The sequence below is a fragment of the Chrysoperla carnea genome, chromosome 5 (genome assembly GCF_905475395.1).
Source record: "Chrysoperla carnea chromosome 5, inChrCarn1.1, whole genome shotgun sequence".
Classification (NCBI taxonomy): Eukaryota; Metazoa; Arthropoda; class Insecta; order Neuroptera; family Chrysopidae; genus Chrysoperla; species Chrysoperla carnea.
The window spans coordinates 9,405,289-9,422,600 of record NC_058341.1 but is presented as its reverse complement, the minus strand read 5'-3'; the positions used below and the strand labels follow the sequence as shown (position 1 = coordinate 9,422,600).

At 29.6% G+C, this 17,312-nt stretch overlaps 1 protein-coding gene across 1 annotated transcript; it reads left to right on the top strand.

Annotated features, from left to right (window-relative positions):
* The first annotated feature begins 1,991 nt into the window (after positions 1–1,991).
* Positions 1,992–3,821, top strand: LOC123300211 (zinc finger protein 808-like). The gene is made up of 2 exons (XM_044882739.1): positions 1,992–3,550; positions 3,586–3,821. The coding sequence occupies exon 1, from the start codon at positions 2,049–2,051 to the stop codon at positions 3,414–3,416; it is 1,368 nt and encodes a 455-aa protein (XP_044738674.1). The 5' UTR covers positions 1,992–2,048; the 3' UTR covers positions 3,417–3,550; positions 3,586–3,821.
* Positions 3,822–17,312: the final 13,491 nt, after the last annotated feature.

Below are 17,312 nucleotides of genomic sequence, written 5' to 3'. Positions count from 1 at the left end.
AAGCTGTAACTATCAAATACCAAAGTTTCAGTACTTTTAAAATAAATAAAAATCGTTATATTTTAGATTTTGTGTTTTATTCCTTTTCCCTTTTTCGTTACAGAACAAAAATTTGGCTCGTTGTCCCGAGTCGAGTGTACTTTTCTTAATATCTAACAAAAAACTGATGAGTAAAAGAGCTTCATCATTAAAGACATATTTTCTATTCGTTAGATGATTTTAATTAACTGAAATGGAATTTTAACCTTTTCATGAAAGATTAATATGGGGATAACTACGTTAAATAATGCCTGCAAGCATATAAAATTTTGAACTAGCTCTATTTTGATTATTTAAAAACACAGATTATTCTTAGAAATTTTCTCTCTAAAGATATGGAGCTGTTGCATTTATACCAATGTACCTACTGAATTTCGCAAAAATTTCTTAAAATTTCCTACGAAATAGATGCCAAAAATGATCTCAAGAAGCCAATGTGTTAAAATGAGATTCTACAACGAAAATCAATCCAAGAATAGAATTTCAGAAAATACCATCACCCGATTACTTATTTTTATGCAAAGTAAAAATTCCTCTACAATAAATAAATTGCTAGTTTTATCAAAATCCGAAAGAAAAACAGCCAGTATAAGCGATTTTCACGCGGTTATTACAATTTAATTTAATTTAAATCATAAAAATCGGTTTTCATTTTAATTCATATTTTTTGGTTTCATCGATTTTGTACAAATTTTTCACCATATAGGCAAAACATATTACAAGCATTTTTTCGAATTTTGAATTAAAAATTTTAATATTTGGTATTAGGAGAATATGATGAGAACAAAAGATATCGCACATTCTCAAAAGAGAGTGAAACATATGCATAACTGCATTAAACCAAAAGAGTCAAATATATTAAAATATAAGCATTCCTATTGGTCGAATAATAATAAAACATGGCTGCTTTAATATAAACAATAAAAAAGGGAGATATATAAATATGTTATCCTTGAACCAAAAGAGACAAATATATAAAAATAGTAAAAAAGTGAGATATATATGTAATTGCATTGGATAAAAAGAAACAAATATATAAACAATCAGGTTTACCAACACACGCATATTATAACCAAAAGTGAGATAGATAAATATAGTAGCCTTGAACCAAAAGAGACAAATATATAAAACTAGTAAAAAAGTGGGATATATATGTAATTGCATTGGATAAAAAGAAACAAATATATAAACAATCAAGTTTACCAACACACGCACATTATAAACAAATATTCCTAAAATATAGACAATTTTTTTCGATTAATCCTGTTCTCCTGCTAAACATTTTTGTAAAATTGGAGACAAATATAAAAACGCTAGTGGTTGTTGGTTCAAATTTATTTTTTGTGAGCATCATGTTCTCCTATTGCTAAATCTTTAAAAAAGCTAACAAAACTTAAAAATTATCATCAATCACACACAAATCCATCTCTTGCACAATTGATGAAATAAAAAAATTTTCTTGATCTCGAATCAAATCAGATATGAAAGAAAGTTTTCCGTGACTCCGAGTAAATAGGAATAAATAAATAAATATTCCCTGAAAATGAATGAAAAATAAAATAATAAAGAAAAATGAATTATTGTTTAGAAAAAACGGTAACAGATTATGAAAAATTGACGTTGACCTTTCATTAAAATTGATAGCATATGTTTCTGAGTAAATTATTAGATTTTCGAAAAATATTGGGTGAAAAATAAAATTCCGAATCGAAATATGTTTCCTAAGGGAACCTTCAAATTTTCCCACGATAATCAAAGCTTGGATAGGCATAATTCCATTCGATATTATTCTTGGCTGTAAATATTGACAAAACGAATACAAATGTGCGGGTTTTTCGTCGATATTATACGTTTTAATTGGTTAGAATTTTCGACGCATAAGAAAAAAAAACTTTTTTAAAAATAGTATTAACAAAATATTTAAATTTAAAAAATATAATTGAGCAAAGTCAAATAAAATTAGGTTAGGACGCTAATAAAAAAAAAAAATCAAGCGTAGATTCGTAAAAATGCTTTCGACAACAGAAAAAATACCAGTTGTGAAATTGAATAGTTTGGCTGTGGATAATTTCTTAAAAAAATTTCAATTAAAATCAGCATCAAAACCATCATTGGAGTTATTAAAAGAATTACCAAGAAAACGAACTCATAAATGTACAGTTTGTGGACATGAATTTAAAAGTAGCTCACATTTAACCGAACATGAAAAGGTACACACGGGAGAAAAACCACTTAAGTGTCATGTATGCGATAAAGCATTTGCACGAGCCTCGAATTTAAAACGACATTTGACCACCCACAAAAATACAAGCTCAACAAAATCACAAAAATGCCGATATTGTGACTATGCATTTGCATCGAAAGTAATTTTAGAACGTCACGAAAAATTACATTTAAATTTTCGTGAATTCATTAAAATCGATAATAATTCAATAAAACAGGATAATAAACTTTTTGAAAATATTAATAAACAAAGTGAAAGTGAAAAAAATGAGAAATGTAGTGTGTGTAACAAGGAGTTTTTACGTAGTGAAATCCATGTAATCGGTAACGCTTATAAATGTAAAGAATGTGCCAAAGAAATGTTAAAACCAGGTAAAATAATTCGTCAAGAATTTGTATATATTGTCGGGGATACAACAGATTTTCAAAATGAATCAGAAGAAAATGCCCTAGAAGATATTTACACGCCCGTTAAATCATACGAATGTGATGTTTGCGAAAAATCATTCACAAATCGTAATGATTTACAACAACATAAGAAAACTGCACATGTGAAACAGACACTAAAAACGCCGGATAAATCGAAAACGCCAGTTAGAATTCCACAAGTTAAATTAACACCGATTAAAATCCCACAAATAAAGCTAACACCATTGAAAATATCACCACAACATAAATGTACGATATGTAATCGAAACTTTACGACAAAATCCCATTTAATGGAACATACAATTCGAATTCATTCGAGTGAAAAACCATTTAAGTGCAGCGTTTGTTCGTTAAAGTTTACACGTAGTTATAATTTAAAACGACACGAGAAACTACATAAAGTCTTGAAATGTGAACAATGTAAGAAAATCTTTACAAATAATGAAGAATTTTCCAAGCATAAACATAAAGAACGAAAATATAAATGTGATATGTGTGAAAAACAATTTACGAAAAGACGTTTATTGAAAAAACATAAATTATTACATATTGGTATACAATTTTTCGAATGTAAACTATGTGAGAAATTATTTTCACAGGAGAAATTTTTAGAAGCTCATCATAATTTAGCTCATGGTACACAGAAATTTCAATGTATTATCTGTGATGATACGTTCGTTTCGGAATATCTTTTAAAAGAACATGTAAGCAATGTACATGTTTGAACGATTTTTTTAAGTATTGCATTGAAAAGAGAAAATGTGGTTCACACTGTACAGGGCTGCCAGTAGAACCAGCCTTTTTTTTTATTCCGTTGGGTCACTGAAATTATTTCGAATCAAATCTTTTAATACAGGCTGTCTTTTTAAACTTGAAAATTGAATTTTTATACAGGCTGTCTTTTTTAACTTGATATATGACAATTGAATTTAGAGTTTTAGAGATTGATAGTACTGTACAGGATGTCTTTTTTAGCTAGACATATGCGTGAGACTCCAAAATTAGTTTAATCGAGGAAAATGCTTCAGACGAAAAACGTTAATTTCAAAAACACACATTTTACACGGGTATTGAATTCAATCTAAGTTTTCCGGTTCAATTACAAACTTTCTCTAATTCATAACTGGCAAACATTAGGCGTACACTTAAAATTAGAAAGTTCTTCTTTATTAAAGTGTAAACATTTTTTGTTTGAAACATTTTAACCGAATAGTTTAGACAGTAAGTAATTGATAGTAAAAATCTAACTTCTTGTGCGTTTGTTTATTCAATTTGAACAAAAATGATCTTTATAGAAAAACAAACCACTTTTATTGGATTTATTGGAAAGTTTTTTTCGAATACTGCCTAGATTTCGCAGAAACAATTATACGATATTACAGTTTTGATATGGAAAACCAATTTCAACCCTATAAGAATTTACATATCATAGCTTTTTGCGCATTTCTTCCTTCAATTTTAATTAATAACAACTTTCTCTTCTTCGAAATAATTTAAAGTGTTCATCTATCTGTTACCAGTTCTGGAGTAGACAAAGCTTTTCATTGAGTCTGAAAACCTAGATTAAGTTTAATGTCTGCGTAAGATGTGCGTCTATAGATTCAATATTTTTTGCTCGAAGCATTTTTATCGATCAAACTTATTTTGCGAGTTACAAGCATATGTCAACTTAAAAAACACACCCTATATAATTATGGGGAGTAGAGGTTGGGAGAATAATCTCTTTATATTATAAAAGTGCCCACGAAAAGCAGAAAATTATTGGCGTATAAGTCTTAAAAGAAATTAATAGGAGCAAAGATCTAAGCAAGTTGTTAGAAAAGGATAGAGAAGTTCACATCAAACACAAAGTAATAAGAATAGGATAAAGATCTAAGATCTACAAGTTATTAGATAAGGATAGAGAAGTTCTCATCAAACAAGCTTTTGCTACACGAGTACCTGGTCAATTTTAGAACTGTTATTTTCTGTGTTCAGCTGGACCCTTTTTTACTTTGACCTATATTTAAGATTGCCTTTCTTACTTCTACTCTCCATATATCTGAAATTAAAAATGTGATCCTTGGGCGGAAAAAATTGTTTTAACATAAAGTTTACTTGACTTAAGAATTTTTATTTTTGTATCCAATTATACGAGGCAGATGATATTGGTTTTGTTTTCCAATAATTTCGTCTGGCAGCCCTGATCGGTGCAAAATGTTGACATGATTTTTTTAAACGTTTGCTTTGGATATATTGAGTGAAGAATTTGATGAACAAATCAATGAGCTTTAAGTATGTGAATACTACAATGAAGTCTCAGAAACAATTATGTAAATAAATATTAATAATTAATATTGAATATCTGTTTGAGATATACCAAAAATTGTACCTATATTTTTGTTTTATAAAATGGTATAAAAGTGCCTAAAAAAAATATCGTTTCTGTTTTTTTTTTTAATAAATAATTTTATTTCCTTAAAAAATAGTACTAGCTGATTCGAAATACCTCCTTCCGACCTTACCCTATCTTATTCCTATATTATATCCTTTATAAAGTATGAAGTCTACGGTGTTCGTCACATACCGATATGCACAATATTCACCACTCCATGGAGGGTATCGATAACGAAAACAGGTAATAGAAGAATGGGATTATAAAAGTATAATAAAAGGGTCAGTAATAATCGCGTATTATGACCTACACTTAATCTTAAACCTTGGGACAACGACCTAAATCTCGGTCGTCACACAATCCTGGGCCGACTTCCATATATTTATATAAAATTAAAATAATGAAAGGATTTGAGGCAGTTTTGGTTGTGGTTGGTTGGAAAAACTTATAGATGCCTGCGTTGACCAGTCAAAAAGCTTTTCGAAGATTTCTGCTCCGTTAAAATGCAGTTTACTAATAGAAGAATGGAAACCAGAATGGGATCATAAAAGCACAATAAAAGGCTCTGCAATAGGCACGTATTACGACCTACACTAACAGCCTGAACTTCGGTCGTCACACAATCCGGAGCTTTGACCAACTAGAATCCGACTGCCATATAATCATATAAAATAAAAATAATGAAAATTGCGTTTGAGGCCACGATTGTTATAATGAAAATCATGTACTCCATGAGTATTCCTTACTTTCCCACCAAAGAGCCAAAAAAACTAAGGATAAAGTTCAGGTATAATCGTACTTCAAAGTATTTAAGGGGTTCTAGTACTTTGGTCATTTTTTATTGAGGTTGGCTGGCTAAGTTTCTAGATGCCTTAGCCTGCGTAAAATGCGGGGCTCATCTTAGGAGTCGGCTAAATATCCCCCCAGTAGGGAAGAATGAAATAAATGCATCCGAATATTTATTAAAGGGAATAATTATTCAAGCATAATAAACAATATCTCTATGGTAATAAGTTAAGGACATTAATAAAAATAAAAAATTTCCAACGGCAGATGCTACTTGTCAAAATATCATAATTTTTTTTTCTTAAAGTTGGCAATATCTTCAATAAAATCGTTAAAAACAAATAACCATTTTTAAATTACGAACAAGTTTAAACTTGTTTAAAAACTATGTTATTATTTATATGTAACTAATGTCTCAAACTGTAATGATCGTTTATGTAATTTTAATAAAATTTTAAATATTAATTAATAAATATAAAATAATCAGAATGTATTCAGATAGTGAGGATGAAGTTTTCTTTGGACCGTTGACAATGCGAGAAATCAAAATAGGATTTGGTGTTATTGACAAAAAAAATATGTCCACTAGGTAAGCGTTTTAATAAATCTGAAATTAATAATTTTCAAAATTAATAGGTTTTATATACAATTTTAATTAAATTATTTTAGTAAAAATAACGAACGACATAAAATGGAATCAAATAGAAATTCAATCATAGAAATTAGCAGTGAAGAAAATTCATTTGCCGGTAAGTTTTGACCGTTATTTTTTTTTGTACAAAATTAACCCCTAAAATATTTTACACAAACTTACAAAATTTGCATACCATGTATATGAAATATACGAAGGTATATTAAGTTTAGTCCCAAGTTTGTAACGCTTAAAAATATTGATGTTACGAAAAAAATTTGGGTATAGGTGTTCATAAAATCACCTAATTAGTCCATTTCCGTATGTCTGTCTGCCGTCTGTCGTTTGTCCGTCTGTCATCACGATTACTCAAAAACTAAAAGAGATATAAAGCTAGAATTTTTATAGTGTGAGCAACATAGGTCAATTGGGTCTTGGGTCTGTAGCACCCATCTTGTAAACCGTTAGAGATAGACCAAATGTTTAAATGTAAAAAATGTTCCTTATAAAAAAATAAACAACTTTTGTTTGAAACATTTTCTTGTAAACATCACTGTTTACCCACGAGGGCGCTAATTAGGTGAAAATTTTGTGGTATGTATTAATATGGGAATATCAGTTATGTGTGTGTGGCTATTTAAGAGTAGAAATCTTTCTTTATTTACGTGACGTCAAAAAATAAACGATTGCGTCATCAAAACTGTCTATACATGGTACTTGAACAATTAACTCAGTCAATTGTTTGCTTTTCTATAGATTTGGATGATAAAGAAAACACAAATCCAATACCATCATTGAAAAACATTTCTATATCAAATAACTTCGAAAATCCTATCAAAGAATCTAAATTGGAAGATACTTTCAAAAGTAAATTTAACGAATGCAGTAATTCAACTGTAAGTACAAATTCGGACGATACAAAATCAATTTCTAGCAGTTTCTTAGACAAATTAGTGGCGTGTATTTCTGAAGGTAACGAAAATTTATTTGACAATATTCATCCTGCTGGAAAAAGAAATGTTCAAGTATCTCCATGTTTATCCCGAATTGAAGAAATTCAAAGTTTTAATACAAATAATTCGAATACGGGTAATAAAGATAACGAAACTTATGATTTAATAATCGATCTTTCAGATTCGAAATCTGAAATCTCGAAAAATACAGATAATGTACATTTTATTTCATCAATTAATAATTCAGTTTCGAAGACAGATGAATGTAATAGCAATGAAATAATTTCGGAAACAAATAATGACTCCAGAAATTTTATTTCATCGATAAATAACGATGAAGAATTTTCAGAAAAACTTTACGATTGTATTTCATCAATACATAACGATGGTGGAATCTCAGAAAAGTATGAAAATTGTATTTCATCAATCCATAACGATGAAGGAGTTTCAGAAAAGTATGAAAATTGTGTTATATCGATAAATAATGGTGAAGCAGTTTCAGAAAAGTATGCAAGTTGTATTTCCCCAATAAATAACGTTGAAATCGCCTCAGAAAAGTGTATTTCACCGATAAACAACGATGAAATGGTCTCAGAAAACTGTATTTCACCAATAAATAACGATGAAATGGACTCAGAAAACTGTATTTCACCAATAAATAACGATGAAATGGACTCAGAAAACTGTATTTCACCAATAAATAACGATGAAAAGGACTCGGAAAAGTGTATTTCGCCGATAAATAACGATGAAATGGACTCGAAAAAGATTTCACCAATAAATGATGATGGAATCGTCTCAGAAAAATGTATTTCACCAATAAATAACGATAAAATGGGCTCAGAAAAATGTATTTTACCGATAAATAACGATGGGGTCGTCTCAGAAAAGAGTATTTCACCGATAAATAACGATGAAATGGTCTCAGAAAAGTGTATTTCACCAATAAATAACGATGAAATAGTCTCAGAAAAGATTTCACCAGTAAATAATGTTAAAATTGTCTCAGAAAAGTGTATTTCACCAAAAATTTCAGAAATAAACACTGAAATTGATAACAAAAATCATGAAAACTGTAATTTATCAATAAATAACGATGCAGTAATTATGGAAAAATCTGAAAATTGTAATTCAGATAATAACGACAAAATAATTTCAGAAAATCTTGAGACGGATACCAAACCTGAGTACTTGGAAAATGTGAGTTATGAAGATGATTTTGAAGATATTGATAGCAACTATTCCTCCAAAATGGAAGATATTAACGAAATTGAAATAAGTAAAATATTAGACGAAGATGATAGTTTAAATGAAATAAATAATACATTTTCCGAATGTACTTTAAATTCCACCAATGAAAATCAAGAAAATGGGGAAAATACTGAAAAAATACATGAAATATTGGAACCAAATAAAGAAAATGATGAAGGAAAAGACGAACATGAAAGTGGTGCCAAATTATACGCTGGATATTCCGAGCTTAAAATGTATAATCGTATCGAAGCGATTGATAAAATTGAAAACATATTTTTCGAGAATAGACCAGAAAGTGAATTGCAAGAAAGGAAAAGTAATTCAGAAGACCCAGAAGATGAAAATGATAACTCAAGGCATTATAATATTGAAACTAATGATACATTGGATAAATTTTTGGAAAATAAAAATCAAAACGAAAATGATTCACTTTTAAGCGAATCAAATACGTCAAGTTTAGGTTGCAAGGAAATTAACTCATCGGTTGAAGAACCTAATCGATTTCCATCATTAAATCGAAAATTGGATTCGATTGAACATGTTAATTCAAAACTAAATCGGGAAAATATCGATGACAATAGGAAAGAAGCGAATTCACCGTTAAGAGAGTCCAAACAAGTTTTATTACTTAATCAAAAGTTGCCTACAAGTCCAATTGAACACGTACATTTGAAAAATCGTCAAAATGACAACGATAATCACTGGAAACAACCTGGATCACCGATTGGGAAGTTAGAAAAAATTCAATCAATAAATAGGAAGTTTTCTACGAGTCCTATTGAACATGTACATCCAAAATCACTTAATTCGTCGATTGGAGAGTCAAAAGAAGTTCAATCAATAAACAGAAAGTTCTCTACGAATTCAATTGAACATGTTCATCCAAAACCACTCAATTCAATTGGGGAATCAAAAGAAGTCCAATCAATAAAAAGAAAGTTCTCTAAGAGCCCAATTGGACATGTACATCGAAAACCACATAATTTGTCGATTGGGGAATCAAATGAAGTTCAATCAATAAATAGGAAGTTCTCTACGAGTCCAATTGGACATGTACATCGAAAACCTCATAATTCTTCGATCAGAGAATCAAAAGAAGTTCAATCAGTTAACAGGAAGTTCTCTAAGAGCCCCATTGGACATGTGCATCGAAAACCACATTCGTCGATTGGAGAATTGAAAGAAATTCAATTAGCAAATCGAAAATTCTCTACGAGTCCAATTCAACATGTACATCAAAAACCAACGCAAGCTAATTCACCGATTGGAGTATCAAAAGATGTTCAATCAGTAAATCAGAGTCCAATTGAGCATGTACATCGTAAACCTCATCGCCAGACCGAAATATTCGATAACAATTGGAAACAAGCATTAGCTTTATCAAATGATACACTCATAGCTGAACAATCAATGCTTCCAACTTCTATTACGCTTCTGGAGAAAACAAATATTGATTACAATTTAAACAGTTTCGAAAATAATAAAGTTTTTAAACCATCAACGATTCCGACAATCTTAGAAAAATCTGAACAATCAATTGATTTAACTTGTTCTGAAAATGAATCGATATTGAGCGAATCGCATATTAACGAGAGTTATTCGACAGCATGCGAAGATTCCGAAGCAGAATGTAATAATACGTTAGATATGATCGATCGTTTATTAAAAATGGAAGCAGCTTCAAATGCTACAACTGTTCAATCAACAGAAAAATCAAAACAAGCCGAGCATGTTTCACCTAGAAAACCGAAATTAGATCCATCATCAAATTCGAATATTCGTACTCTTAGTAGATTACAAACACCGAAAGCTGTTGCAAAGCCTCTTGAAAAAATCAAACCCATAATTAATTCCCCTTTGAAAACAACACCTAAAAAACCAATATCCAGTACCCCCTCAAGACTTGGATTGCAAAATGGAAACGTTATTAATAAAATACAACAATCGAAAGTTTCGCCTTTGCTAAAGAATGCACTTCCGCTTAGAAAAGGATTTGTTGCAAGGACACCATCAAGCGCTACTAAAAATGTACCAACAAAAACAAACGTGAATTCTCCAAAAATGATTTCACCAATAATAAAAAGTTCGAAGGAACCTATTTCGAAACCTACTAGAAATGTTCCAACAAAATTAAATGTGAATTCTCCAAAATTAATTTCGCCATTAGTAAAGAATACAAAAGCGGCGCCGTCTAGTGCGACTAAAACTTCGGTGGATTCTCCAATAACCGCAGAAGTAAATGAGTTAACCGAATCGTTTGATCATGGTAAAGCCGAAAGTTCATTCGTACAATTACGAAGTACTTTACGTCGACAACTTTCTGATTTATATATCGAACCATCATCAACAGAAAAACGTGCCACACCGAAACCCAAAATAGCACCAAATGTTGAAGTGAAAAAAAATGTTTTTAAAACTCCAACAGTTACAAGAGTCTTAAAAAGTACCGAAAAATCAAAAATGCCGAAAAATATTATGAGTCCAGTTGATTTTTATATAAATAAAGCTCCACAATCACCGTTAGTCGTCAAATGTGATTATAGTAAGCGTCAAACGAAATTTTACGATAAGGAAAAGGTTAAGAATGGTGAAAATAATGAAGTAGAATCGATTGAAAATCCGTTACCATTTTGTGCATATAAGAGTGCTTCAAATGTAAAACTTTTTGAGGATAAAACAACTGAAGTACCAAAAAGTGTACGAAAATTTTTTCCAACTGTACAATATGTTATAAAACATGAGTCACGCATTAAAACTGAAGAGCGTAAATCACCTAGACTTCGTCCTCAAACCACAATGAATAATGACTCATTAAACGCTTTAGATAATTCGTTATCTATTTTTAATGCGTCCGCTAATGCGAATGATGTATCAGTTCGTGTCAAAAAATCAGCTTTAAGAACACCAAAATAATATTCTTATCTTTAAATTTTTTTTGAATTTATAATTTTAAATATTATTTGTTAAAATTCGAGGAAATAGTAATTAGTCATGAAGTCAAGCACAATTTTTCTTAACTTGGCTCTGTGACATGGTGGCCACATTACTGATAAAACCTGGAAATGTCAAGAAATTCAAATTTTACTAAAAAGGTCAGGGAAAAGTCAAGAAATTTCGTGAGAAAAGTAGGACAATTTTATCATTTTCGTAGCAAACTTCTAAAAGTATTTTTATAATTTTATTTTTCTATTCGAATTATTTCAAAAAAATGGTAACTGTGATCGTATTTTAGTCACATTTAGTATTGTAAAAGTGAAACTTTCGTTCCTCTTTCTTGCAAAGTTTAGTTTAGTATAAGAGACGGTATAAGGTCAATCTTCACCCATCTGATAACCATATTTTTTATGAAATTTTATTGATTTCCATGAAAATATCCATGAACACTTTTCGATAGAAAAACTAATATTTATAAATCAATAAAATTTCATATTTATAAATCAATAAAATTTCATAAAAAATAGTATCTCATCTGGTTATCAGATGGGTGAAGATCGATCTTATACCGTCTCTCAGACCAATTTAAAAGTACTTACTTTTGAGTTACTGGAAAATTGAAAAAAATCAGGGAATTTCATTTTGAAAAAACAGGGGCCACCATGATGAGATTTAAAAATTTTAAGACTGTTTTAATTTGTATTTTTAACTGTTTCCTCGAAATTTTAAAATATTAATCATTATTAATATTAATGTAAGTAAAGTTTTGTAAATTTAGTTTTAGTAAACACTAAATATTTTATGAATTTAAATTATTTTTTATATTATAATTATTAAAGTTTTATATCGTGATACTTGTGTGTACATTTTTCTTTTGAATCTTTAAAAACAATAGGTAGAAAGAAACAATAGAAGATAGCTTAAAGACCCTGCACGATTAGATAGGAAAATAGTTTTCTGTGAAACTTTTTCAAGATATCCCCAAATGATGTTTTTTGGATCGTTCTGATCAACGGCCACAAAATTTTTTGGAAGTAATTAATTTTAACTAATTTTAAGAAGTCAATTTTTTTGGATCAAGTCAAACATAATTTGTCATTTTTACTTATTTAGAAAAAACATGTTTCACGTAAAAAACTAAGTAATAAATAATTAAAAGCTGAAACAAAACAGTATACTCCACATAAAAGGCAATACTACTACTATACATTAGGGTGCGTCAAGGGTTATGTGGGTTTTCATAACTTTTTTAAACTATTATTCTTAAAGGCAGTATGGGCAGTATATTAATTATTCAATACTCAATAGTTCAATACTATACACATACTCACATCAGTGGCGGATCTCATTAAGCGATTGGCAAAAAAGCAATGCCATTTAGTCACAGGATTAGCCATTGTCTTATACGTGCTATTAAAGAAAAAATGAATTATCTATAATATTAATAACGAATCGATTTTTACAACGAATTTGGTAAAACTTTTTTGCTAAAGTCAACCGACGAAAATGGAAGCTCGTTTGTCAAAAAACAAGATGTGTCAAATCTCCAAACCAATCTTTTGGTTTTCCAGCTTATCTGAAGATGGGATTTTAATTTTTCTTCTAAGAGGGATTAGTTTTGTTGAAAGAGTAGTCAAATTAGCTTCTAGTGGCATTTCTCTCTGTGAGATAATTTATTCCAGAGTAATAAAATGCGTATATCATCGCAAGATTTCATCAGATGATAAATAATGATATTTGCTGAAATTCTGCGACGATAAACTACCATAAATGCAGTTATTATTTTGGCTAATTTTAAGTTAATTTCAAAATCGAATTTGTCGAATTGCCCTGTGGTTTGTTTTTCTTGAATCCGCCACTGATACACACATACTCACACCTGTAGCTTCGTATACGATACTAATTATATTTTTTAAATGAGATATGCGTGATTCGATGTATTTTCTATGAATCATATCGAATATCAGTAATACGTGCTTTATTCTATGTAGACAATGAACTTTATATGCCTATACCTAGTTAAAGGTACTTGCAACAGCCCCCTTGACGACATATAATATTATATTAATTATAGTGTTATTATTATATGTATGGGTATACTTTACATATTTCTAGGAAAAACTATATTATAAATAATTCGATCTGTTTGTAATAAAATGTATATTTTACACATAAAATATTCATTGGTTTAATTAAATTTAAATGTTCTATTCTTTATTCTACGTGACTCTGTCAAGTGCATAACCTTGAAAGTCAAGAAACAAGTAAGAAAACTCCTTGAGATCTAGATCAGGAAAAATTATTATCTCTGACTTTTGAATAATTTTTTTTCTAAATATAGAGAGCTCTCAAAAGTTTGTACAACGCTCTTGGTTTCAGAAAAACAGAATTGACCTTTTTTGTAGCACCTACACAATTTACTGAATCTAAATTAACCGCTTTCAATCCGTTACCCCCATCGGCGTAAATGAGGTGGATTTATAATCTAAAAACCCCATGTTCTACTAATCCATTGAATATAAACTTAATTATGATGCGGGCTTTTTTGTACTATATAAAACAATGCCAACATACGCAATTTTAGCAAAATGCAATTTCGCGTTCTCCCAAACAAATCATCTTGGTCGTACTAAGGCAAGTTCAGCTAAATCGACTTATTTTGAGCTGTACTATACACCTGGTAGAACGTAGAACGTTGTACAGATCTTTTGGAGACACCTTGTATGGTAGACTAAGCCAATATGGCACCTAATCTTTAGGTACTTAGTCACCTCCGATGTGTTTTTAGATTAACCGTGCTGTATAATAACAAACAACTTCTGTTTTAAAATTATTTTTATAAAAATAATTTATTTAATTTAAACAAAGTAAAGAACCTATTGTTATTCTCAGTTTGTTATTAGTCACTAATTTAAATAATATATATTTTATGTAAGTATTCGTTGGGTGCGTAGTCAGAGTATGAAATCAAACCAACGCCAACGCTTCCAGTAGATAACTTTGTCGTTACAGAAGGGTTGTTTTAAAATAAATGATATTTTTTTTAATGGAAATTAAACATAATTACTTATTTAAATTTCTAATTTTTGACTTTTTAGGTCAGCAGCCTCGTAATGTCTTAAACATTTATAGTATATGAGTTTCTTTATTCGCCCATAACTTCTAAGTGCCTGAACAGATTTGTATTTATGGGATATCGTTAGAATCCTTACATCATCCTGAGTTACACAAGCAATAAAATTAAATTATGGAGGGTAGAGATAAGGAAGATTACCTTAGTGTATCAAAATTAAGTGTCCACCGAAAAGCAGTAGAGATAGCAACGAGGTTAAAGATAGGCAACTTTTTATACATATCTATTTTTGATGTTGCCTATGACATATAATGTAATGTACGCATTCAGATATGCAGATAATGTGGTAAAAACAATCCTTGGGGTCATTTTACGCAGCCGGAAAAATGTACAATTTAAAAACGGTTATCTAAAAAGCATTTTCGATTATTTAAATTTTTCTCCGAGGCGAGTCATTCCATGTGCCATGGTTAATTAAGGGAATTGTAAGGAAAATGATTTACCTAATACGTATTGTGTAAAACAATTTAACGACTTAAATGACTTTCCTGAAGGTTTTCTAATTTTAGAGAGAAAAATAAATGTTGATTTTATATAATTGAAAAGTTAATTGAATTATGTATTTGAATTATTCATCGGCAATGAACTACATTAATTTTTTATATTCCCTAATTTGTCAAATCAGCATACAACTCGTTATGAAAATAATAGAAAAATAAAGTGTCTTGTAACTCCACTTTACCTCTATGTTCAAAATCTAATCCTAAATTAATTTCCGGAATATAAATATCTTCGTAAATCAGATAGTAGGCATTTTAAATTATCTCATTTGCAAGAATCTAATTTTCTAATGTTCTATCAATCGAGGTATGATAAAGGATGCTGTGAGGAACACCAAAAATACTGGAATAAGGAATAAAAGGCTGCCCCCTCTCCAGATATATACAACTAAACCAAAATTTTGTTAGTTTCATCAATATTTCTAAGTTTTACAAACTTGGGAATAAAATTAGTATACTTTGATATATATTTCATATATACAGGGTATAAAAACAAGGGTTTTGAAGCGGTTTAGGAATTTCGCAATATAGTTTGAGCATGGAAGTAATTAATAAGAAGGTAAGGCAAAGTACAAAAAATGATTCAAGAAATATTAGCATTTTCAGGCACGTTCTTCAATTGTTATAAACTTCCTGTCTTGTAAAGTACTCTGTGACTAAACAATGTCCTTGTCATTACATTTTTGTCTTACGATTTTTCATTTGATTTTTTTTGCACAATTCTCTTAAATCATTTCATTGACATTGAGAATATAATGACTTGTTATTGTCACTCACACAGGAGAAATAAAAAAAAAAGTAATTCAATTGACCATATGATAGCAGCCAAGCAGTTGATTATGCTGCCACTGTCTAGATATTTTACCTCCATGTAAGAAATTACTTGATTGCAATATTATACTGAAACATTTTCGTAATGTTTTTCGGTTTTTTTTGACATAATTGCAAAATTTGATTCTCTGTGTAAAATTTATGTAAAAATTTGAAAAATATGACCCAAATTTAGTAGAACTACATCCTCTGTTTGTTCAAATTGGCGTAAGTTTGGCTGTGATCATGGAGGTATTATTAGAAGAGGAGATGCAATAACGTTGACTAAATGGCATGGGGTCCAAAATTTGGTATTACACATTTGTCAAGGTGGAAATTGTTGAATTAACAGTAGTTCTTTTTTATATTATCTCTATGAATCAACCCATTATCTCTATCAATATATAGAGATATATTGGTGAAAGAGTTTTTTTAAATCGGTCCAGTAGTTTTTGAGTTCTTTCTATTGTAGACAATGTGTTTCACAAAACAGCCTTTACTTTTCCCGGTTTCTCGCCTCGTACATGGAGGTTATTTGAGTTTTCCACGATATGTTAATTTTTTACACAAAAAAAAAACGTCGTGTGGGCAAAATATAAATAAAATTGTAAATATTTGAGATTATATTGTTTATCTTTCGAATCATTAATATGTATTCATTAATTACATGTCTAGCCTATTTATAGACAGAATTTATTATCAAACGTCTAGTGCATTATTTTTTTTGGATAATCGATAACATGTTTAAGTTCAAAAAGGGCATTTTTGATCATATAAAATGTATACAATTTCATTTAAACTTTTTTTATTTCGGCCATGTTATTATGGAAGCCTTATTACACAATTCATATTTTTACAAGTTCTAATATGTAATTCATTTTGTAAATAATCTATAAATAATCCTAAGTACCTAATTATTAAATTACCTTCGTCAAATTAATTACAATCAAATAATTGATAAATAATTTAATCCTACATTAATAATAAAATAGCTCTTTGTTTTAAAACAATCCTTATATAGGATATTTCAATCCCACTCATTTAAAACAGTATTTCCTATCACTATTTATGGATCAAATAACTGATGCGCATGTACCATTTATTGCATGTCATATCATATCTCGGCATAATACACGCATTTGTTTCACTTCAATGTACGTAATTATGAATAATGTTGAAGAAGGATAACAATATATTATTAGTCATGTGGTTGTTGTTTTTCTGTTACCACGATTAGAACAAAATA